The sequence below is a fragment of the Schistocerca serialis genome, chromosome 7 (genome assembly GCF_023864345.2).
Source record: "Schistocerca serialis cubense isolate TAMUIC-IGC-003099 chromosome 7, iqSchSeri2.2, whole genome shotgun sequence".
Classification (NCBI taxonomy): domain Eukaryota; kingdom Metazoa; phylum Arthropoda; class Insecta; order Orthoptera; family Acrididae; genus Schistocerca; species Schistocerca serialis.
Genome location: NC_064644.1, coordinates 416,086,152 through 416,110,258, shown reverse-complemented (window position 1 = coordinate 416,110,258; position 24,107 = coordinate 416,086,152). Strand labels below are relative to the sequence as shown.

General features: G+C 37.3%; 1 protein-coding gene across 3 annotated transcripts in view; it reads left to right on the top strand.

Moving 5' to 3' along the window:
* Nucleotides 1-24,107, top strand: part of LOC126412858 (THO complex subunit 2) — a 317,539-nt gene that overhangs the window by 2,543 nt on the left and 290,889 nt on the right. For all 3 annotated transcript variants that reach the window (XM_050082722.1, XM_050082721.1, XM_050082720.1), the window contains exon 2: nucleotides 20,162-20,241. In XM_050082722.1, the coding sequence (XP_049938679.1) occupies nucleotides 20,162-20,241 (80 nt within the window). The remainder of the gene's footprint in view (nucleotides 1-20,161; nucleotides 20,242-24,107) is intronic.

The window sequence follows — 24,107 nt, the reverse complement described above, 5'->3', positions numbered from 1 at the left end:
CTGGAATCGGATGCTGCCCTTGACCTATATTGGTCAACAGCAACTCTCAATACCAGAACACATAGCTATGACAAATTGGAATTGTACACTTCCCTTGACCTATATAGGTCAACAACAGTTCACAATACCAAAACACACATAGCTACGATGACACACTGGAATCGAACACCTCCCTTGACCTATATAGGTCAACAACAGCTCACGATATCAAAAAACACAAAGCCACACATAACAACAACGACAAATAGCAATCGGTCACTTCCCATGACCTATGCAGCTCAAATGCAACTGACGATACCAAAAAAATTGAAATTGAGTACTTCCTCCTAAGATACATAAATCAACCACAAGTGCCAATACCAAATCATCAACCACCAACACTTGCAGTAAATAACACCGACCCAACAACACATAAAAACCCCACTGAACATTATAACACACGAACAGTAGACCCAAAAAAATGACTACTTACCATATAAAAGTTTCGGCGCTACACACTAATCCCCAACTCACATATTGTGCTTGCATACGCTGCATTTCACTATGTTCGTCTCAAGCCCAAAAAGTCGCAGAAACTTAATGATGGACAACGTGTCGTCCCCCATTTCAGCCCGCACACTTAGGAGCCATATCCATACCTAACAAAAGAAGCTACTAATTGAATTAAACGACTTACTGCATGACAAACAGCAGACCAGTAACATGAAACGACACCACAATAACATAAACATAACGGAAACTTAATTCTTAACTCACGGAAACTAATTTCCATTCTTCTATAACAGTCATGACCGATAAATGCACACTTCAAGCACTGCCACCCAAATGAACCTAGTACACCACCAGAGGACACCACCAACTGAAACAAGACGACAGCTACAAATACAACATACTCATAACCTAAACTCCGTGCCGTCATGACGTTATACAACACCAAGACCCTCATATCATGGGTCAAAGCTGACGGTGGGATCGGACGCCTCCGTTGACCCGACATTTGATTCAACGTCGTACCTGGTAATACCTGTATTAGATTGATCTTTAGCAAAGTAGTAGTCATATTAGTATCTTAACAAATAGTGCTCATTGAACAAACATACATGAATAACAGTTGTGAGAAACATGAGCTGTGTTCTTTCCTTTGCGCTGGTGTAAACATTGCAGCAATCCCACTTCTTCCAAGAGAACTTGCTAGAGAATGGTTTGCTGGGTATATCCAATACTTAGTGACAATCCAGGAGAATATATGCTCATGTGGAATCTTAAACTGCACGACAAATGATAATTATTTATCAACTTTCAGATCCAGGTTGTTTGATAAGCATCTTATCGCTGATTTCTTCTGCCTCCTAACTTGGCAAAAACAACTATTCATTTGAATTCTCAAAATTAACTGTGTTTGCCTATGAGAAAGCTGTAAAGGAAAGGGAGGATTTGCAGTATTTTTGAACACTTAATTTTTTGCTGTGATCTTTATGCAGTGTTAAGAAGCAGCTTTATTTTTTTGCTGTCATGACCATTATACTAAACCAACAGCGTTTGTTTGGTTTGTGTGTAAGTGGGGGTGGAGGGGAGTCCAACCTAGTGTTAGTGATTGTGCGAGCTTGGAACCTTTATTGCCTTGTTGTGAGGGAAATCAGTATCCGAAGATGCTCCCATCTGTAGAGTGAAATTAATAATAAGGTAAATAATAGATGATCAGTAGCAGTTTATATGCATATTAAGAAATAAGTATGTTTCTATTCGCCTTTGTTTCTTCTAAGGTTTTCACTGCTTTGCCCCCTCTAGTGCTAATTTTATGGTTGCCTAAGAGCGTTCTGTGTTGTGTTATCGTCTGAAGCAGTATCTTTAAAAGCTACTTTGTGGTGGACACTCAGACATACAAAGCCTTCATCTGAGAGGCAATTTCATGACTTATAACAATAAAAAATGACAGCCGTACCTGTCAAAACTGCTCTTTAATAATGCAATTCACCACAGCTTTTTGTCTATGTTGCAAATCAGAAGAATACTGTTTGAAACAGTATATTTCAAACTACCATTTCTTTCTATTGTTGTTCCCTGTTTCATAATTTTTTTCCCAAACTGTAACTCGTCACTGTTTGCTTTGGTAAACTGCAATTATATAAGCCTACCAATAAGTTGCCAATGATGGATTTTTTTTTTCATTTTCCAATTTTTATTTTTTTTATTTTTTTTTTTATGTTGACAATTAACTAGTTCAGTTTAAACTTCTATGATTAATTTATTTAAAACACTAACTCATTCATACAACTATTTTATAATTGCCTCTTTTCTTGCCCTGCCAAGACTGCATCATTGAGTGACTCTTCTCCGCCTTCAGGCTTGTTTGGTCAAAATTACAAAGTAATTTAGGATAGAAAAGACCCAAAAAATTAATGAAAAATCCATGCATTCGTGCATGTTCCCAAAAAGTAGTTAATTATACTTTACAGTCAGTACGATTCTACATCAAGTTAAAAGCTTTTTTTCTGTAAGTGTAAATGTTAAACTGTAAAAAAAGTTCTAACATTATTGATAAAGTAAATTTGCGAGACTGTAAATAGTTGGCTTCAGTAAATCCGATGGTCCTTTTTAATATGTGCACTGCTAAGTATGTAACATTTTGTATGTTAATTAAATGCTCTTCTTCCATACTCCCTTAGGTTTAATTACAACACCCTGATCACTACTCCCTGCATTTAGCATAGTTAAATTCCCACAGTTTTTCAGCTTAATTGACAGATATGTGAAGTATTATGTTTCTGAAGAATGCGTGAGATTAAACAAAGTTATTGCATCTCGGACCAGGGACCAGTACGTACAAGTTGCATTTTCGGCCGGAGGGGTACGTGGCTTGAGAAGCCTAGACTTACAGTTTGAGAGAATGCGCTGATGACATGTTGATTTTGTTATTGCTAGATTTGTGAGTTGGATGACTTTGGTTGGTGAATATGCCTATGTTTTTTTGTTGGTTTACTTCTTTATTGTAGTATGAGTGTCTTTGCTGAATTGTGGGGTTCTTGTACATCAAAATTGTTGTTATTGCAATTTTTTTTTCAAATTTTTGGTTGTGTTAGTAATAATGAGTGGTGTTTAGTAAGTAATGCAACACTTTTTCTTCTTGGTCAGCTTCAGTTGAAAAATGGAGACTTTGATGTGGGACATCGTGAAATATTCCCGATTCAGGTTCTGAAGTTTCATGAAGTTCTGATGGGTGGCATTCCTTTGTGTAGCCTTCGAAATGACAACTGTGATGGAGGTGCATTCCAAGCAGAGACCTGTCATTGAATTTCTTTTAGTGAAAAACCAGAGCACTGCAGTTGTTCATAGACACTTGCAGAATGTCTGCAGAGACCTTACGGTGAACAAACGCACTATGAATTGTTGGGCGAGGCATCTGTCATCATCGCAGCTTGGTCACACAAACCTGTCTAAGCAAGATGTTGGCTCCGATGTAGACCAGTAGAGTGGTACCATGCAGGAATATAGGCCCTTCCACTAAGGTGGTATAACGCTGTCACATTGAAAAGAGATTATGTTGAAAAATAGTATTTTATAGGCGGAAGAGTGGAGAATAATGTGGCGTATTTAAATTTTGAATAAAACCAACATGCTTTCAGAAAATAAGCGCTGCATTACTTTTTGAACATCCCTTGTATGTTGGATTGTGAGTGGTAGGTATTGTGGAGTTTGTTTTACCTACATTGTTGTGGTTTTTTATATTTGTCGTATGAACAAGTTTTATGTGTAGTGGTACTATGGACGGTTTACTGATGTTGTCAATACCAAATGTTCACAAATTTTTGTTGTGTGTATCTGTCTTGCTTTGTGTCATAGAGTAGTGTCATCTGTTACAGGCTTTTTGTTTCAAATTGAGTTATATAACTGAACTCGTGAATGCTGCAGTTTTTTACTTTTAATGATTTTTAGCTAGATGTGTAGTGCAATTTCTTTTTAGGATTTCTGTATCAAAATCAGTGTTGAGCTCTGATAGTTCAGACCATGTTGTTGTTAGTTTTCATGTTTTTTTGTTAGGTGTATTGTGCGATTTCATTTAGAAGTTGTGTATTGGAACGAGCCTTTGAAGTTGACCTTGTAACACACCCCTCTCAAAAATATTTGTGCAGTAATTAATCCATAGCTTATGTTTGATATTTCGAATGAAATTGAAAGGAAATGCACACAGTAATAAACTGTGAAGATGGTACTTAACTGAGTATCTCGATGTTGGCCTCATTGTCTCGTCTTGGGGCTGACATAATGATCTGGATCTTGCTTGCTTGTACTAAAGAAATGTACTATTTACATGATAGTAAAATGTTAAGTATTAACTCATTACATCTTGTATTTTAAACTCTTCAAAAATCTGGTTCACAAAATTTGACATCTATTTGCTCCCTTGATTTTCAAATGCCAACTAAACATGCCTTGTCCTTACAATGGCTAAAACCCCGCTTCTTACAATAGTGGAGGTAAGACTAAAATTATCATTCTTCCTGCCAAGTGCACGCAAGAAGGGCAGAGATAATACATAGGGTGTCTCAGAAGGTACCATATATCTTGAATGTGTTACAGCATCCAAATTAAGACATTCACACAATGTTTGGAGTATGTGACACACTATCTAACAAAGTTTTTATGCCATTCAATTAATTTCAAAATGTGCGCTGTTGGTGGCACACCCAACATCAAGTCTCTATTCAAGATTTATCTGTGGGCGCAAGATATCTGCATCAGCTATGGCAGTGGCAACTACGATTCAATTCATTAAATCACTGTTGTTGTTGACAGGCATTTGGTAGACTCAGTTGTTTGCATACCCCCATAGGAAGGCCATTGGTGCAATGTCAGGCTGCCTAAGAGACCAGAGAATTGGGCCACCCCTGCCAATCCAGTGATCTGAAAGCACCTGCTCTAGAACATCTCTCACAGTTTGAGCCCAATGTGGCAATGCACCATCTTGTTGAAAACAGCTGTGTCTTGGCGGTCAGAGAGTTGTGGTAAGGCAAACAGATCTAGTGTATCAGAGTAATTGTTGGAATTAATTGTTTTTTCTGGGGGAAAAAGTTGTCCCACAATGTGATCAACCATCAAACAACACCACACATTAACTTTCAGGCTGTCTCTTAGCTCTGCCATCACAGTATGTGGATTGGTTGTGCTCCATGCAAGCATTGTATTTGTTACCTTACCACATGTGTAGCAGGGGTAAAATACACGGAGCAAAAGGCTACACAAACCAGATGATTTATAAGAGTAAAGGGGCATGAATGGGATGCAGCAGTTGAGAAAGAAATGAGATGGGGCTTTAGCCTATCCCTGATGTTATTCAATCTGTACACTGAGCAGGCATTAAAGAAAACAAAAGAAAAATTTGGATTAGGAATTAAAGCCCAGGGAGAAGAAATAAAGACTTTCGAGGTTTGTTGGTGATTATGTAATCTTGTCAGTGACAGCAAAGGACTTGGAAGAGAAGCTGAACAGAATGAACAGTGTCTTGAAAGGAGGGTATGAAATTAACATCAACAAAAGCAAAACGAGTATAATGGAATGTAGTCAAATTAAATCAGATGATGCTAAGGGAATTGGATTAGGAAATGAAACTTTTAAATTAGTAGATGAGTTTTACTATTTGTGCATTAAAATAACCGATGATGGCCGAAGTAGAGAGGATATAAAATGTAGACCAGCAATGGCAAGAAAATCATTTCTGAAGAAGAGAAATTTGTTGTACGATTCTTCAATTTCTCCAGGCGTATTTTATGACGAAATAAATCTCGGCTGACCACATTGCCATCATCAGGTGTGCTGATGTACTGACCGGAGGTGGGCCGGTACTAGGACAATCCCCCTCCCACTCCTCCCTCAGGCGCTTCCTATGAGTCATTGTGGTCTGCGCCCCGCGTGCGGTCCAGGTACAGCGTCCGTTCTCCCGCCGTCTGGGCGCTGCGCCCAAGGTCTTCTCGTTCAGGAGGGTCTGCCGGCACCGCTCTCATTATATAGAATAACGTATGGGAGTGAAACAGGGACAATAAACAATTTAGACAAGAAGAGAATAGAAACCTTTGAAATGTGATGCTAAAGAAGAATGCTAAAAGTTAGATGGATAGATCACACAACATATGAGGTGCTACTGAATAATATTGGGGATCGAAGAAATTTAGGACACAAAATGACTAAAGAATGGATTGGTTGGTAGGACACATACTGAGACATCAGGTTATCATCAATTTAATACTGGAGGTAACTGTTAGAGGGAGATTAAGAGATGAATACAGAAGCAGATTCAGAAGGGTGTAGGTTACAGTGTTATTGCACATGAGAGAGTAGCATGGAGAATTGCATCGTCCTGTCTTTGGACTGAAGACCACAACAACAATTACACATGTGGAATGTTGTTTCCTCAGAAAATGATGGATTGCTTAGAAAATTTCCCCCTTCCTCTAAACATTGAAGAATGTCTGCAGCGAGTGGCATACATAGTGGCTTGCCATCTGGTTTCAGTGTGTGCAACAGTTGCAGTCAGTATAGATACATCTGTAAACATTTCTGCAGGACCCAGTGCTTGATTGCCTTAGCAATTTGCAGCTTCTATGAGATCCTGCGAAGTGAAAACCAACATTACATGCTCTGTGTCAGCTTCACTTGTTACAGACTGTCCAGTAAGGTGCTTCTGATCAACACTTCCTGTGTGCATAAAATTCCTGTATTGATGTCTGCGTAGGTGGGTGCGTGCTTCCTGTACCATGTTTGGAAGATCCCTTAAACCTGCTTGTCCGATTTGGCTGAATAAACTGTGCCACACACTGAGACTGTACTTGAAGTGGGGTCTTTATGCTTCACCATGACAACGTGGATTTGTGTAAACATTTATGCAAAAGGCTTTACAAAATTGCCAAATTTACATCTGTGTTAATTTAACGACACAAATGTTAAATTTGTATTCAGTAGAATGACTGTTCACAAGCTATAAAGATCGATTTTTCGGGGCATTAATGTTTTGCATACATATGAAGTGATTGATACCCACTGGCATCGAAGATTTCATATTTTGTTTTGGGTTGATTAACGCCACAAGCATTATAACTGAACTCTGGTTGTCAGTACTGTGTTTTGTTTGTTTTAGTGGTTTTTCACTAGTTGGGTAGTGTGATTTGTTTTAGAATTTTTGTTTGGGTATTGGTCTTGGAATTTGAGCTACACGGGTCACCTCTGGCTGTTGATACTGCATTTTGTTGGTTTCTTTGATTTCTCATTGTAGTGCGTTTTTGTTTAAAAAGATTTCTGTATAGGTATTGGGCTCGCAGGTTGAAATCCTTAGGCACTTCACAGAATCTCTCATGTGAATCCCTCTCCCTACTCGTCCCAACAACAGCTTGCACACCCACCTTCTACATGCTGCCTAAAATCCACAGTCCTCTGATGTGGTTCAGGTTTGTTGATGACATCTTTATAATCTGGACACAAGACCTGGACACCTTTTCCTCGTTCCTCCAATATCTGCTTAAAATACATCCACTTATTGCATCCTTGGAAGCATCAAGTGCATATTCAAGGCTGAACAGGAAAAGGCGTTTTGTGGATACACCTTAATGTGTGTGGCTTGTGGAGTAGAGAATATAGAAAGGTGTTGACGACATTCACTCATATTTAATGTTCATCATTATGGCAATAAGTGAACACAGCTTTGTAATTTTTTCAGCCATATATAATGTCAGACACATTCCTGCTTTACAACACTATAAATAACTAAAAATAGCAATATAAATACAGAAACCTCTGACAAGTACCATCATATGGACTAAGATTCACTCCTTTTTCGATATTTTTGTAGAATACCACTCGCACATATCAGTTTTATTCATGGCCTTTTTTATTAGTGTACATTGAATGGAATGGCATCCGTCCATCCTCGAAGGATGGTGGTGTAGTGTAGTTGGTTCAGACTCTGCAGCATCTGCTATGGCTATAAAGTCCCACTTGAGAGTGGCATTCTCTGCTGCAGTTTGGACACTTGAAATGTGAAGGGCATCCACCAGAGGCTGCTCTCTCCTTCCATCTTGCCCTCTTCCTGGTGTCTTCTTGCATGTGTTTGTTCTCTGCAAGCTCAATCCCATCGCACACAGCTTGTAGCCACTTGACACGGTCACCAGCTGTACTTTCCTACTGACTTGGATTGATGCTGGCCTTGGTCTGATCTCTCTTGCAGACATCCTTGAAGCTAAGGTGTGGTCTTCCTATCGGCCTCACGCCCTCCCGAAGTTTTCCTTACAGCACTTTTTTCAGTATTCGCTCAGAATCCATGCGCCTGAAATGTCCTAGCCACCTTAGACAATGGTGGCTGAGGAGTGCATGAATGCTGGTTGTGCTTGCGAGCCATAATACTTCTGTGTTAGGTACTCCGTCCTTCCAAGAGATCTGAAGGGTACTCCGAAGACAACGGAGATGGAAGCTGTTCATTCGGGATTTGTGTTTACGAAGGGTGCACAAAAGGGTGCTGATAACACAAGCGTTAACATACTTGCAATTTAGTTTTTAATGTGAGTAGTTCTGTTCTTCTATAGCTACTCTGTTTTTCAATCTACCCATGACAACCAATGCTTTTGCAATTCTATCGCTAATTTCAGTGTCCACAGATAAGTTGCTACATATTGTAGGTCCCAAGTAGGTAAAATCATCAACTACCTGGAGAGGATCGCCGTCAATGCTGATGGATGGAAGATTGGTGGTTCCCTGCACCATGATCTTAGTCTTTTGGAGGCTGATGATACATTATCTTTGAAATTCAAATTCAAAGATAGTGTACATTATTTTTATACAAACACCAGTAGTGTAGTGTGCATGTTATATTTTTCATAAGTTAGTAGAACAAAAAATGTTGAAAGGGGGTCAGTGTTAACCTCAATTTTGTTTTACTGTAATAAACACATGCCGAATGGTCCTGGATAAATGTTGGTGTAGTGCAGTGTGAGTATTAACCCTGTAAATGGTTCTCTCTCAGTGATCCCAATTGAAAACTGGTTGCTTTGTAAAATGTCGATAAGCTAGGTATTGGTGAAATGCACATTTCTGTGAACATAATTATCAGTCCTTAATTTAAAGCATGCTACAGGAAACTTTTACTGACAAAAACCATTCAACTCTTTTACTAAAATCCTCCCTAGAAATTTATACAGAATTATATGTCCCTCAACCTATAGTTCTGGTGGAGGCAGGTAGCCAGTCACATAACAGAATGGGGAGTTCATATATCATGTTCTTTTTGAACAAATGTTGTCTACATTGAGTCACAGAGTGAAGCCTACCTATTCCTTTGTTGCATTTTTTATAATAATTCATAGTAAAAAGTTTGCCTCCCCTTTTACCCCCAACTATTTTCACCCTAAGAAAGTCATTTGGAAAAAAAGATCTTGACACTCACACTTACTGAGCAGCAAATCTTCAACAACAGCATCGTCTGAAGGATCAAAATTACTTTCATTGGTTTCCAGAGTCTGGCAATTTCATTATGTCTAACTCATTTGACAAAGAATTATCACACTTTTGGAAGAGAATTTTCTTGGCATTTAAGAGTTTTTCATGAGCTGTGGATGACTTGGAACAACTAGGTCGAGGATAATTTGTATCATTCGGACCTGCAAACAATTTGAACTTCGTATGTAGTGCAGACGCATTTTCATTTCATGACGTTTTGAATGATTTTGGATCAATGTTCAATGCATGAACAGCTAAAACAGTTTGACTAGGGATCACATCAGTTTTGTTTCTTTTTGTATTTGAAGGTGCAGTTGTTTTTTTCATTTCAGGTAGTGACTTTAAATAAGAAACCAGAGATTCAGCTCCAGCTTCCTTTTTTCTTCCATATTCTGTTCACTTGGGAGATTAGAGAGTACAGTTTCTTTTTAATTAACGAGATAACTTATTCCAATGTTTCCTTATCCACATCTGGGTACAATCTTGCACCTGGAGACCTTCGCTAAGTTCTAGGCATTGCAGTTGAATTTTTGATTTAGTTGTGACTTTACTTTATCTATTCGAACTGACACTTTATTCTATAACTTTGCTATCTAATAAAGTTATAGCCTATTGTATCCGTTGTTTACAGTTAAAAACTTCTGCAGTAAACACAACGCTTTGAACAACAGAAACTGTCGAAGGGTATGAATTTAAGTTCAATGTTGCCCCAAGTGTACTTGTAAACAATGATTATAAATTACACTTTGGTTTTACCTCATATTTAGGTAAATACTTGTGGATTAATAGAAAGTCGGTGGTAATATTGATGGGGTCAATGTTACCCCTGTGGGGAAAAAAAAGGTAGGGGATTAATGTTACCCTTTTTTAAAGGAATGTGAATTTTTAATTATTAAAATTGTTTGTACTGGTCAGACAACTTCATTAAAATGTGTGAATTTGAACATACAAGAACCTGATGATGATAGCATTAACCATTTTTGCTGGGCCAAGGAAATTTTTTCCCAATTGAAGTTATAAGCAGATATGTAGGGCTTGCTTAAAGGTTTTTTGAGCTTTATTTTAAAGTGTGCGAATTCAAATCAACAAATTCCATTGTATTATATGATAATTTTTATTTTCAAGAAGATATCTAAATTTATGCAGAAATGGAAGGAAAAAGGGTTAAATAGACCCTGTGGTCAGTGTTACCCCCAGGTGGTGAGAATCATCTAGGTTGATGGGATATGATGTGTCTGCTCTGCTTCAGCATTCAAAAATACTGTAATAGTGTAAATCTCACCACATAATATATTTGATGTCCAAGTTCTATGTGGTAACCTTTGCATTGGTCAAAGAATATGTCACTCATTTATGCTTAGAAAGATCTTCCACTTTTTCTTTAACTTTTTCATTAGTCCTGCAGTGTTTTCAGTTTTTGCTGCAGTCATTCAGTCATTAAAAGAGGGTGAAATGGGGCGAGAGAGGGGGTGGGGAAAGCATTGAAGCAGTCAGTCAATCATAGATTGCAATTGATAATTGTGTTTCCAAATTTAACATTCACAAGAGAGATCACAGTAGTGTGATTTTGAACTACATCGGTAGCTACAGATTTAGAAAGCATTCCATTTATTTACAGTTTCTAAGGAGTGTTGTAGGCTGACCCAACTGTAATGGAAGTACCAAATAAAGTATATATTTTTATCTCTTTCAAAGTCAGGAATGTAGTAGGATCTGTAAATTCTAAGTTGGGCTTAAAGCCTGTGAGAAGTATAGCACATTTCTTATAGAAACAATTATGTTGATTAGTATTGTATAGGATTACAATGAAGGTTTTCAGTGATAATGCTTGCATACAGTAGCCTAACTTTTGCAGCAATTTCTCTGTTGACTATCATCTTTTAATACCAATGGTTTGAATGTTATTAGTACTAATGGGTCATTGTTTTGGACATGGCAATGAAGATATGTTTTGTCTTTGATCCATGGCTGCAGATGGAAGTCTGAGGTTTGATTTAATTCTGCTGAATATCTAGCCCTCAATTTATTACCATTAACAAGTTTTCCAACACACAGGTCAGTCTTTGCCTAGAAACAGTTACCAGAATTAGTCACACGGGAGATTAAGAATTGTCCTGTGACTTTTGAAGATTTCACGTGTGGAATTTACAAGTGTTGCCCCTGTAACCACAAGTATAAATCTCACAGCGTAAACATTTTAAGCGGAGTGAAGTGACATAGTGTATGAGATAGTACTTTGACTCAGTGGAACTGAGTTTCAAATGTCCATATGGTCTATCACATTTATATGATGTCACATGGTTGTATGAAGATGATACCAGCAAACATGACAGGTCATGGATGTTTAATCACTAGACGTAACTGCAAGTTGGAGAACATTTTATTAGTTTATGTTGACAAGAGACAAGCATTTGTAGAGGTGATATTATTTGAACACCAGAATTGACAGCATTCCTTATTTTTTGGAAACTACTCATGGTGAAGTTTGCTATGAAAGGTTACCTTAAATTGTCACTGCAATGCCTTCAATGTTTTTTAAAAATTATTTCTGCAGAATGATGGTCGTCATGGGAAGTCAAACTGTACCATAGCCCAAAGTCTAAAAATGTGATGAGTAATGCCAAGATGTTTGACTACACTTACTGAGCAGTTCAAGCAGTGATACAGAAGACAATCAGTGATCAGTGCTTACATAATACACAATGTTGTTTGCCATTATAATATCGGCATTATATCATTTGCCACATAATTTTTTTTGTTATGGTGATTACCTTTGTAAGGTATTGTCTGTAGATTTTGAACTCATACAGCTGTTTTGTTGAATACTTTATTCATACTATGTTTAGATACTTGTCAGAATTGTTTCAACTCATTGATACATAACATTTGTTCGTGTACTAATCTCTCATTGATAGTTAGTACATTCCTATCACACCTCATGGTAAATGCTGTCGTATTGTTCTGCAGAAAACAAAAGAAGTGACACTGTGGCTACTGTAGTGAATTATTGCTTGTAGTACCGATTCTTACCAGGGTGTAAACTGAGAAATTTGTTGAACATACTGAATATTATAATTCATCCAGATAGAACCTATTAATTGTTTTGAATGGAATATCAGTCGCCCGTCCTTCTGCTGGAAGATGATTAGTAGAGTTGATTTTGCAGATATTATTACATAGGGAATTATTTCTGCTTCATCAGAATAACAAAGTTAGTTAGTTCATGTAATAAGAATTGTAACAGTGGATAGGGCATCTTGGCATACCAGTAATGGTTTTTACCCTGTCTGGTAAGTTATCAAAGCTTAACAAAGTTGCTTAGTAAAATTCCCTCTTCCATTATTGATTAAATATGAAATACTATCTTTATTATTTATACCTTCACTACCATAAAATTTAAATTTTTCAGAAAGTGTGTTTTGATATGTGCAGTTAATTACCTTAAACAGATCATAGAACACTTCATTTAGTGATTTTTGTAGGACTTTCTGGAAGCTATATTTTTTGCATTGGTGCTTGACATTCTTCAACATATTCTTTCTTTGAACATTACAGAAGATGTTAACTTTTAATCTCATCAATAGCTACAGTAATGTCGTAGTATCATTTCTGTAGAGGGATTGAATTATTATGTTTTTAGTATTGCTGTTCATCGTTAGCCTGAAAGTTGGTTTGATGCAGCAGTCCACGCATGTCCACCAAAGTCACTGAAAAAGATGTTGCAAAAGCCCTCAGAGAGTTAAAAAATTCATATGCAGCTGGAATTGATGGTATCCCAGCAGCTGTAATCAAAAATTGTGAACAAACAATTGTTGAACCATTAACTCACCTCTGTGGCTGTTCTTTCCAGGCAGGTATCTTCCCTGAAGCTCTGAAACTTTCTAAAGTAATTCCCGTCTTCAAAAAAGGTGATAATAAAGATATGAATAACTACAGCCCTATCTCAGTCTCATCCTGCTTTTCTAAAGTTATTGAAAAAATAATGTACAAAAAAATGATGGACTTCACTGAAAAAGAAAGATTTACTAAGTTGAGCCCAGAAGCAACAAATCTACTGAAACTGCAGTATATGATTGCATAAATACACTATTAGAACTGTTAGATAGAAAACAACCCATAACAGGCATATTTCTGGATCTGTCAAAGGCTTTTGGCACTGTTGACCACAAAATATTACTGGAAAAAATAGAACACTGTGGTATCAGAGGAATTGGCAACAATTGGATTGCTACATTCCTAACCAATCGGTTGCAGAGTGTCAGTGTGAAATACACTAATAGACAAAGCAACTCAATAACTGAAATACTATCAAGTAATAAAACTGTAAAGCAAGGTATTCCACAGGGCTCAGTATTGGGACCCCTACTTTTCATCCTGTATATTAATGACTTGAGCCTGAATGTTGATGCACACAAAACAGTAATATTTGCTGATGACACAACTGTACTCCTCAAAGGGGAGAATACAGAGGCTGTGCAAAAAGCTGTGAACTTGGCCACTGAACAACTCAGCAATTGGGCCAAAATCAACAGAGTAACTATCAACACCAAAAAGATAGCTTCCATGAACTTTCACACAACACAAAATGCAAATTCCTCTCAGCCATTTGTCACTGTAAATAACCAGCCAATATATACCGACACTGTTTTCAAATTCCTGGGTCTGTGGGTTCAAGATAACCTGAAATGGAATACACATACAGGAAAGGTAAATGCCAGGGTTTGTACTGGCTGTTATGCAGTACTGAAATCATGTGCTAGCCTGAAAACATTAACCAGCGCGTACTACGCTTGCATACAAGCCCACCTAAAATATGGTGTAATATTCTGGGGAAATTCTCCAACTGCTCTGAGCACATTCAGAATCCAGAAGAGAGCAATGAGGATTATTACTGGGAGCAAACCCAGAGACTTCTGCAAACCCATCTTCAGAAAGTTGGAAATCCTTAGACTGCCTTGCCTCTACATTCTCGAGACGCTAAAATTTTTTAGAAACCAAATGACGCCAGAGTCGTAAAAAATAATGAAATACGTGAACACAACACCAGGAAAAATGCAAATCTGCATGTTATACGTACAAACACTCAACTGTGTAAAAAGGGAGCTGTTAAATTGAAAACATTGAGCGATATAATACATTAGGATACTATAGGCCTATGTCAATATATGTTAACAATGTTAACTGATATTTTCCGACATCTGCAACACACTGTGTACCATCAGATCACATGGAATAAAAGTGTATCTCATGCAAATTTTTTCTTATGTTCATAAGTATTGCCCCCATACACACACTGTACCCTCCATTATCGAATGAATCAGTTATGGAAGTTTCGGGCCATGTCCTACCGATCTGTTCTATCTTTTGAAACAAATGTATCAGTAAAGACATCCTGACAATTTATACGGAGGTTATTCCTACTTTTGCCCAAAGCCTCCCACTTAAATTTCCAAAGCAAATCCTTTGTCAGGGCAACAGAATATGGGAGAGCATTATTGCGAAGAAGCATAATGCCACTGGATAATTATTCACACGATTTTTGATCTCTCGTGTATGCTTAAATTCAATGTGTAAGATGCTCCTCTAATCCCAAAACATTGTGGCCATAACCTTCTTGATGCTCAAAATTTATCTGGCTGTTTTTGGTTTTGTTTAGGATTGTGAATGATTCCATTCCATTGACTGATGCTCTGTTTGTGGACTTTTACTTGAATTACAGGTCTCCTCACCAGTAACAATGAGGTACAAAAACTACTCTCAATCCTGGTCGTACCAAGTGAGAAAAGTTGGTACAGATCTTATTCATTGTTATTTGTGTTTATTCGTCAGAAGTTGGGGAAACCACCTGGCACACACTTTTCTGTAACCTAAATTGCTATTAACAGTTTGATGAATTACTGATAGTGAAATTTTGATAAATCACAAGTTCAGTCCACCATTAGTGAAATCTCTAGTCTGTTGAATATTTTTGTCAGTCCTTGATTCAGTCATGACTGAAGCTCTGCCTGATTGTTCTTTATCGTGAATGTTTATTTGTCTGCCGTGACATACAATACACCATTTTCAGATTGAAGCTTCATTCATCATCTTTCCATAAAATTTGTTTATCTGACTATAAATTTTGATAATAAAGTGAACTTTTTCGACATTAAAATCATTTTACACAATGAAACTTACCCTTGGCAGGGTCTTTAATTACATCAACACATTTTAAAAGCACACTAAAAACAGTTAATGACCCCTCATGCCCACTGTTAGCTTCATACTAGTGCCAATGATTAGGAAAGCTTATTTGATGATAATTGCCTCAGCACCAGCTGATCTATTTCCTTTCCTACAGTCACCATAGTTCTACAGCTTTTCGTTTCTCTTATAGTTATTCCTACTTTGCCACTAAGCTTCTATTCATTATCACTGATGAGATTCTTCTTGGACGGCTGAGAATAGTTTTGGTGATATGTGATCTCCTTGTCTAACTCAATTCCGAATTTCTCATTACCCTGATAAATTGTAGAATTGACTCATGTGTTCTTTAGCATATTAATGTACATTTTATTAACCTGCTTCAAAAGCTTTAAATTGCTGACTTCAGTGGTAATTCATACATATATATTGTGGTTCTATAATTTGGTTTACTGCTTGCTAATGATCTATTGTAATATATCCATTTACAAAGGCAGCTCCATTTGTATATCTTTGCCTCCAGATTTAGTAATTCTAGTGAACCACCATTGTCTGACATTCCCCCTTTCTTTTTATCTTGAACAGCTTTGCACATCTCATCTGGCATTACTTTCAGGATCTCATTATTTTTCACTTTCATCTATATTTGTTGTAGCCATATCATGAACTAAAGAAAATTTTTTAAGAAATCGTGGAATGCCTCTGGAGGTTTCTGTTTCCTGTTTATTGCTGTGCCATCTCAAATGATGAAAAGTGATGCTTACCCTACATATATTTCTTGCTTGTTTCTGTATACTGTTATTATTTTCATTTTTTTTGTACCAGATTTTCACTGTCTTTCTCATATCCTTGCCAAGGCTCTTAAAAATAGTTCTTTTGATTTATGGTAGCGTATTCTAATATGTTTTTTTTTCTATTATGTTCTTATCATCATTTGCTGTAAACTCACAACTTGACTTGAATAGCTGCATTGTTCCTTTTGATATTTTTTTTCTGTTGCTTCCTTTGTACTTGGAGTATCATTTGCTTCCTGCATTAGTTTCCTTGATTTTGATGTGATCATTACTTGGGATTTATGTTGGAGGAAATAGTTGCTTCTTGACTTGTTTGAAGTGTGAGCTCTTTGATTTTTGTGAGCACACTGATTTGGTATGAATTAGACTTTCTAAGGATCTTTCCAGTAAATTTGACTCTTGATATCTGTCCTCCCAACAGTTAAATTTATGGGGACATTCTGTGTTAAATAACTTAGGCAGAAACTCTTGGATACAGTTTATGTGTGACAGATTTCCGTGATTGATTCAGCTGTAAAACTATTTGTTCATGCACATTACAGTGCATGTATTTGTGCTGAAGCCAAGCTGCCAGTCCTTCCATTTGACAAAAATCATCTCAAGTCTCTCTGCATTTTATAACAACTTTCTTACATATCAACTCACTGTACTTTGTACACCAAGTCATTTATGAATAGTGTAAATCACAGTGGCACCGTCACATTACCTCAAGTCACATGGCACATTGCGCTCCATTAAGAACATCACACTTGCTACATTTACATGCGACACAGATTCTGGATGAATGAAACTGAATGTCTCAAACATATCTTCACTGGTGAATGCATATGTTCAAACCTCATTCATTTTTGCCGCATCAAATATCAATTTTATGGCCATCAGTTGTTTTACACAAATGGTACTGGATGGTTTAGTCGCCATGGTGGCTGTTTCTTATCAGTTACACATAAGAAGTGTGTAATTTTGTGCTCAGTTTAATATTTCTTGCTCTCCTTCATTGTACAAAAAGTCAATTTATGGGGACATTCTGTGTTAAATAACTTAGGCAGAAACTCTTGGATACAGTTTATGTGTGACAGATTTCCGTGATTGATTCAGCTGTAAAACTATTTGTTCATGCACATTACAGTGCATGTATTTGTGCTGAAGCCAAGCTGCCAGTCCTTCCATTTGACAAAAATCATCTCAAGTCTCTCTGCATTTTATAACAACTTTCTTACATATCAACTCACTGTACTTTGTACACCAAGTCATTTATGAATAGTGTAAATCACAGTGGCACCGTCACATTACCTCAAGTCACATGGCACATTGCGCTCCATTAAGAACATCACACTTGCTACATTTACATGCGACACAGATTCTGGATGAATGAAACTGAATGTCTCAAACATATCTTCACTGGTGAATGCATATGTTCAAACCTCATTCATTTTTGCCGCATCAAATATCAATTTTATGGCCATCAGTTGTTTTACACAAATGGTACTGGATGGTTTAGTCGCCATGGTGGCTGTTTCTTATCAGTTACACATAAGAAGTGTGTAATTTTGTGCTCAGTTTAATATTTCTTGCTCTCCTTCATTGTACAAAAAGTCACTACATCCAGATTGGATGACATTTTTAAAAACACGATGAAACCTGAAACCCAAGATAATTTCAAAAACACCTGAATATTTGCATGGGAGTAAAAATTGACTGCAAAAGATGAGATCATGCGGCCAGAAATACATTTCCAAAATCGATATTGCAGAGTTCACATAAATAGTCAGAAGTGGTATTGGGAAATCAGTTTATCAAAACTGGACTTGGGAGGTCCAAGTAAATGTACTGAGTTCTGTTTGCAATGTTGTCATCAATCTCATCATAATATCTGTTCAGATATTCAGTATGAATGTAGTTTTAGTTACTAGATGACATTATGGAACTACATGGGGGGCTTTCTGGAGGTTAAGAAACATGAAATCAACTCAAACAAGCTCTGTATCTAATTTCACTTACACTATATGATCAAAAGTATCTGCACACCTGGCTGAAAATTACTTAAACATTTGTGGTGGCCTCCATCTGTAAAGCTGGAATTCAATATGGTGTTGGGCCACCCTTAGCCTTGATGACAGCTTCCACTCTCACAGGCATATGTTCAGTCAGGTACTGGAAAGCTTCTTGGGGAATGGGAGCCCATTCTTCATGGAGTGCTGCACTGATGAGAGGTATCGATGTTGGTCGGTGAGGCCTGGCATGAAGACGGCATTCCAAAACATCCCAAAGGTGTTCTGTAGGATTCAGGTCAGGACTCTGTGCAAGCCAGTCCATTACAGGGATTTTATTGTTGTGTGACCACTCCGCCACAGGTTGTGCATTATGAACAGGTGCTCGATCGTGTTGGAAGATGCAGTTGCCATCCTCAAATAGCTCCTCAACAGTGGGAAGCAAGAAAGTGCTTAAAACATCAATGTAGGCCTGTGCTCTGATAGTGCCACGCAAAACAACAATTTGTGCAAGCCCCCTCCATGAAAAACAGGACCACATCATAACACCACCACCTCCGAATTTTACTGTTATCACTAGACACGCTGGCAGATGATGTTACCCGGGCATTCATCATACCCACAAGCTGCCATCGGATCGCCACATTGTCTCCGTGATTCGTCACTCCACACAACGTTTTTCCACTGTTCAATCGTCCATTGTTTAGCTCCTTACACCCAGCGAGGCATCGTTTGGCATTTATTGGCGTGATGTGTGGCTTATGAACAGCTGCTAGACCATAAAATCCAAGTTTTCTCACCTCCTGCCTAACTGTCATAGTACTTGCAGTGGGTGCTGATGCAGTTTGGAATTCCTGCATGATGGTCTGTATAGATGACTGCCTATTACACATTATGACCCTCTTCAACTAGTGGCGGTCTCTTTCCGTCAACAGACGAGGTCGATCTGTATGCTTTTGTGCTGTACATGTCCCTTCAGGTTTCCATCTCACTTTCACATCAGAAACAATGGACCTAGGGATGTTTAAGACTGTGGAAATCTCGCATACAGACGTATGACACAAGTGACACCCAATCACTTGACCACATTCGAAGTCTGTAAGTTCCACGGAGTGCCCCATTCCGCTCTCTCACGGTGTTTAATGACTACTGAGGTTGCTAATATGTAGTACCTGGCATTAGGTGGCAGCACAATGCACCTAATATGAAAACCGTATGTTTTTGGGGGTGTCCGGATGCTTTTGATCACATTGTATATATAATCTTACAATTCTGTAACCGCTTACAATAAGAAAATGGTACAGGAGCTTCACATATTGTCCATTCTATTTATTATTTCATAAAATGTATTTAGTTTCACTTTTAATTCGGTCTGGTTTTTGCCAAGTACCTACTTTTGCATTAAATTCCCTCATTATCATCTTTAATTGTAATTTACTCTTACTCACCAAAATTTGAGATGGGCTGTAAATGTATATGTATCATCCATGGGCACAAAAACATTCAGCGAAACTTAAAGAAACTGAACTCATTTAGGGTCTCTAAATTCGATGAAAACGTGGTACTGTAATGCATTGCTTATACATTACTATTGTTGCAACAGTGTGTTTTTACTTTGTTTTCTTCCATACCCTTCCTGTTTTGTATGAGTTTGTGTTGGTATGAGTTAGCATACACTGTGGAAACTATATTAAGTATATGCTTTTAATTTTACAGCCTGAAAATATTTAAGCAGATCATCGCCAACAGTACAAATACCCATAGTCCAATTCTGAGTGACGAGTGTGATGCCTCTGGTAAGAAAAGTTATTTGTTTGTCAAGCAATAAGTATTGTGGAAGTGTGACTCTGTAGTAATGTATCCTGTTTTTAAAATAATTTTACACATGTGGTCTTTGAAATAATGCAACGAGAGCCCACAGCTATTAACTTTGAAGTGTCACTTAAGGTGCATTTAGACAGGCCATCAATGTATTTTAGTGCAATATTTGGCACAGTAACATTACTGGTAACATTGCTGCAATGTAGCTATAATAGGTGGCAAATTTTTGGTATGACTGGGCAGCATTGCTGATGTTGCAGGTAGTCACCTTTGAATTTATGAAACGGTTGTACAAAGGAATATACATAGTGCACAAATGTGTAAGTACAGTATCCAAATTAAGAAAACATATCAGACAGTTTCTGTATGCTGCAGGCACCTGTTTTGCATGTCTACAGTGCAATTTTGTAAACGCCTCCTTGGCAATGCCTCTTCGTAGCTCTGTGTTTTGTTTTCACCTACAGCTGTTTGCACTTTGCATTTGAAAGCTGTCAAAATTACTGCCACATGTCTAGGATTTCCTTAACTTGACTCATATGTAGGAGTGTCTGAAGGGGAGCCGGAACAATCCATCTCCTCCATGTTAATTTTAACAAATAGAAGGAACTTTTTTCTAAAACCGTGAAACATATTGCTCTGAAATTGGGACTACATGTTCAATGAATATGTTAAGAAATATTTATTGGTTTTAGTTTTACAATTTTTTTTAAACAGATGCTTATTCTTTTCTCTAAAATTTTGCAATTTTTTGTCTATAACTCTTGAATTATACAATATTTTTTTTACAATTAGTTATAATGAAGGAAAAGAAGTAAACAATATTGTGTATAAATTTCATTGATATACTGTTGGCAGTTTTTGAGAAAATGTTCCTCAAAGATGAAAATTTTAAAGTTACGGGAAATGGCTTCCAAAGTTTTTTAATACGTTCCTGCCCCATATGATGGATTATCAGCATCCTCTTCTTTTTCCAAAGTTAGTTTCCTTTTCACTGGTCTTTTCTTACCTTTTGCTGCATGTTGTAGGCTTTTGTCTCTTCTTCCTGCACCTCTTAGTCTTTCTTTATCAATTAGGTGCATTGTGGAAATTGTGGTGTGTCCTGGTTGGAAACCTAAATGTTTCAGCACATCACATTTGATAATGTTTCCTTCATTGTATGTTGCCACTGCATCATACACTCCAAAATGCAATGTTTTTATCTATACAATCTGGGAATCCTAATCCAAATTAAATTTGGATTTTGTGTTTTCCCATGCAAACACTTTTCTAATAAACTTGGCTGTGATAAATCTCTGAATATGGGCTTGATTACATCAATTACAGCATTTGGCAAACTGTTTTTATGGGCATATTCCTTTCCTGATTGGTACTTACACCATGAGTCGTCACCTGTGGGGCACAGTGCATGTTGTGGGTGCTCATTTGTTGATGCAGTATGAAAAAATAATGCCCTTACTGCTCTCCTCATATGGTCAGTGCTTCTTGTATTTTACCTGATTGCACACCCATAATACCTCTACAATCTGTCAATCTTTCTCTTCCTCCAAGGGTCTTACCATCACTAAGCTTCTGGGACCCTAATGTCTGCTTTAGTTTGCGCAAGTGAGCCCCCATGCGCTTCTGCACATGTCCAATGGACTCCTGTTTTTTAATGTGAATTTCATTGCCATAAGGTTTGAGTTCCTTTACAGTTTTATATCCTTTAGAATCACCATCTCCTAGATAGCTCGTGTATCGTACATTATACCACTCCTGTGATCTGGAAAAAATTGCTTTCACTCCCTCTACTTCCATCGCTCCACTTGTGGCGTGAAAATTTGCTTCACAACTTTCACTATGTTCGTCCTTGGTATTGCCCTTACATCTACAATGTTTCGAGAGAATAGCAACATCAATTACTTTGCAACTGTCTCCACTGGTAGCTGTCACAATGCCATTTAGAGATTTATGACCTCTTCGTTGCCATGATCCCACTAAAGCAACAGTTACATCTCTACAATTACCATCATCTGTCACAGCTTCTTCAACTGCTTTCTCTGTCACAGCCTCTTCAACTGCTTTCTTCATTGTTGCTTGAGCAATATCTTAAGCAGAAGATCCCACCAATTCATTATAAAATGCAAACTTAGTTGTTGGTTTTGGCAAGTTCATAATTCCACATAACATTGTCCCTGCAGCACTGCCCTTGTCAGTGCAAAGGCAAGCCATACACTATCGTAACATTTGTATCATACACCTTCTTTCCACTATTTCCACTATGAGGAATACTGTTAGAAATAGAAAACGAAACTTCAGCAACACATTTGTTACACTTCAGTAACATTTTACATGCCAAACCAATGTGTGAAGTTATTTTCAATTCCAATCCTCTTTCTTTGCAAACTTGGCATAATACGTTATGTTTCAAAATATTAGAGAGCAAAGAAATGTTAATTATTTCATTCACATCGTTACTGTCAATTTCATAGTTTTCAAATTTTTCTTTGCTGTCACAGTTTCTTGCTGGAAGAAGTTCTATCACATTCATTTGGAGTAGTCTGTGAAGCAGTCTGAGCAGCATCTCCCTTCGAAACAACAAAAGATTTCTTCTTCCACTCATTGTGCTTTTTCATAAACACTCGATTGCTGAAACGGGGGAAATTGATATCCACAAACCAAATACATAAAACAGGTACAAGGAAAATTCGTCAAATACGCAAAATTGGACAGCTAAACAACACAAAGCAAACTCCACAAGTCAGCCACACTGTATAGCGTTTATGTTTACCAATATGAACAGTCACTTGTCACAGAAATAAAGCCATACAACGTTGGAAAACAAAACACTGTCTAATTCCGCAAAGATACCCTGCTTGCAGCCAGCGAGCGGCGCCGTCAGGGGTGACACACCAAGTCGCTACAACTGTTTGTGCGGCGCGTCAACTTTGCAGCAATAAAAAACACACTTAGAATTCACTTAGAAGGGTGAAACTTGATTTGTTTTATTCAGAAAACTCCAAATAATTTTTTAATGAAAAAGACCAAAAAATGTCATTTTCATCGTTCCAGCTCCCCTTAATAGTAAAGAATCAGTTTAATAAAACTTGGTGAATGATGTGGCATTTTCCATGATCTCAGTGTTTATGATGTCATATTTCTTGAAGTGTGTGTCGTGTAATGAAATTTTCATGTAGGTACATTCAGTGGCATATGTGAATACTGTCAGTGAAGTATGTTGTGAATAGAGTTATTAGCAAAGAAGTAATAGGTTTAAATGTCATGCATGATGTAGCAGTTTTTCATGCATCTCAGTGTTTATGACATCCTGTATCCTGATCTATGTGTTATACAATGATATAATTTTATAGGCACTTTCAGCAGCATATATGGATACTGCCTGCAAAATATGTTGCTAATAAACTTAGTACTAAAGAAGTAATAAATTTAAATGTCATGCACAACATGACAGTTTTTCACATATTTCAGAGTTTATGAGGTCATAGCTCCTGAATTATTTATGTTATCGTGATATACTTTTGAAGGTGCATTGAGTGGCATATGTGGATACTACCTACAGAATATATTGTGAATACAGTTAGTAGCACAGAAGTAATAAAATATATCTGGTTGTTTTCCTTTGTAAATAATAGGGAAAATTTATAGTCGGCATTTTGTTGTACATCCTTATAATTGAAAACAATGATTGAGTTTACTTCAAAGGAGAACACAGTTAAAATTATTTGATATTATTTTTTAGCCTTGATTGGCCCAGAAAATATGCTAGATGCCATGGTTTTGTCTTTACAAGAATAACTGAAGGCACATGTCAAGATAACTTTTTTCCCAAAGAATTCTCTCCTAC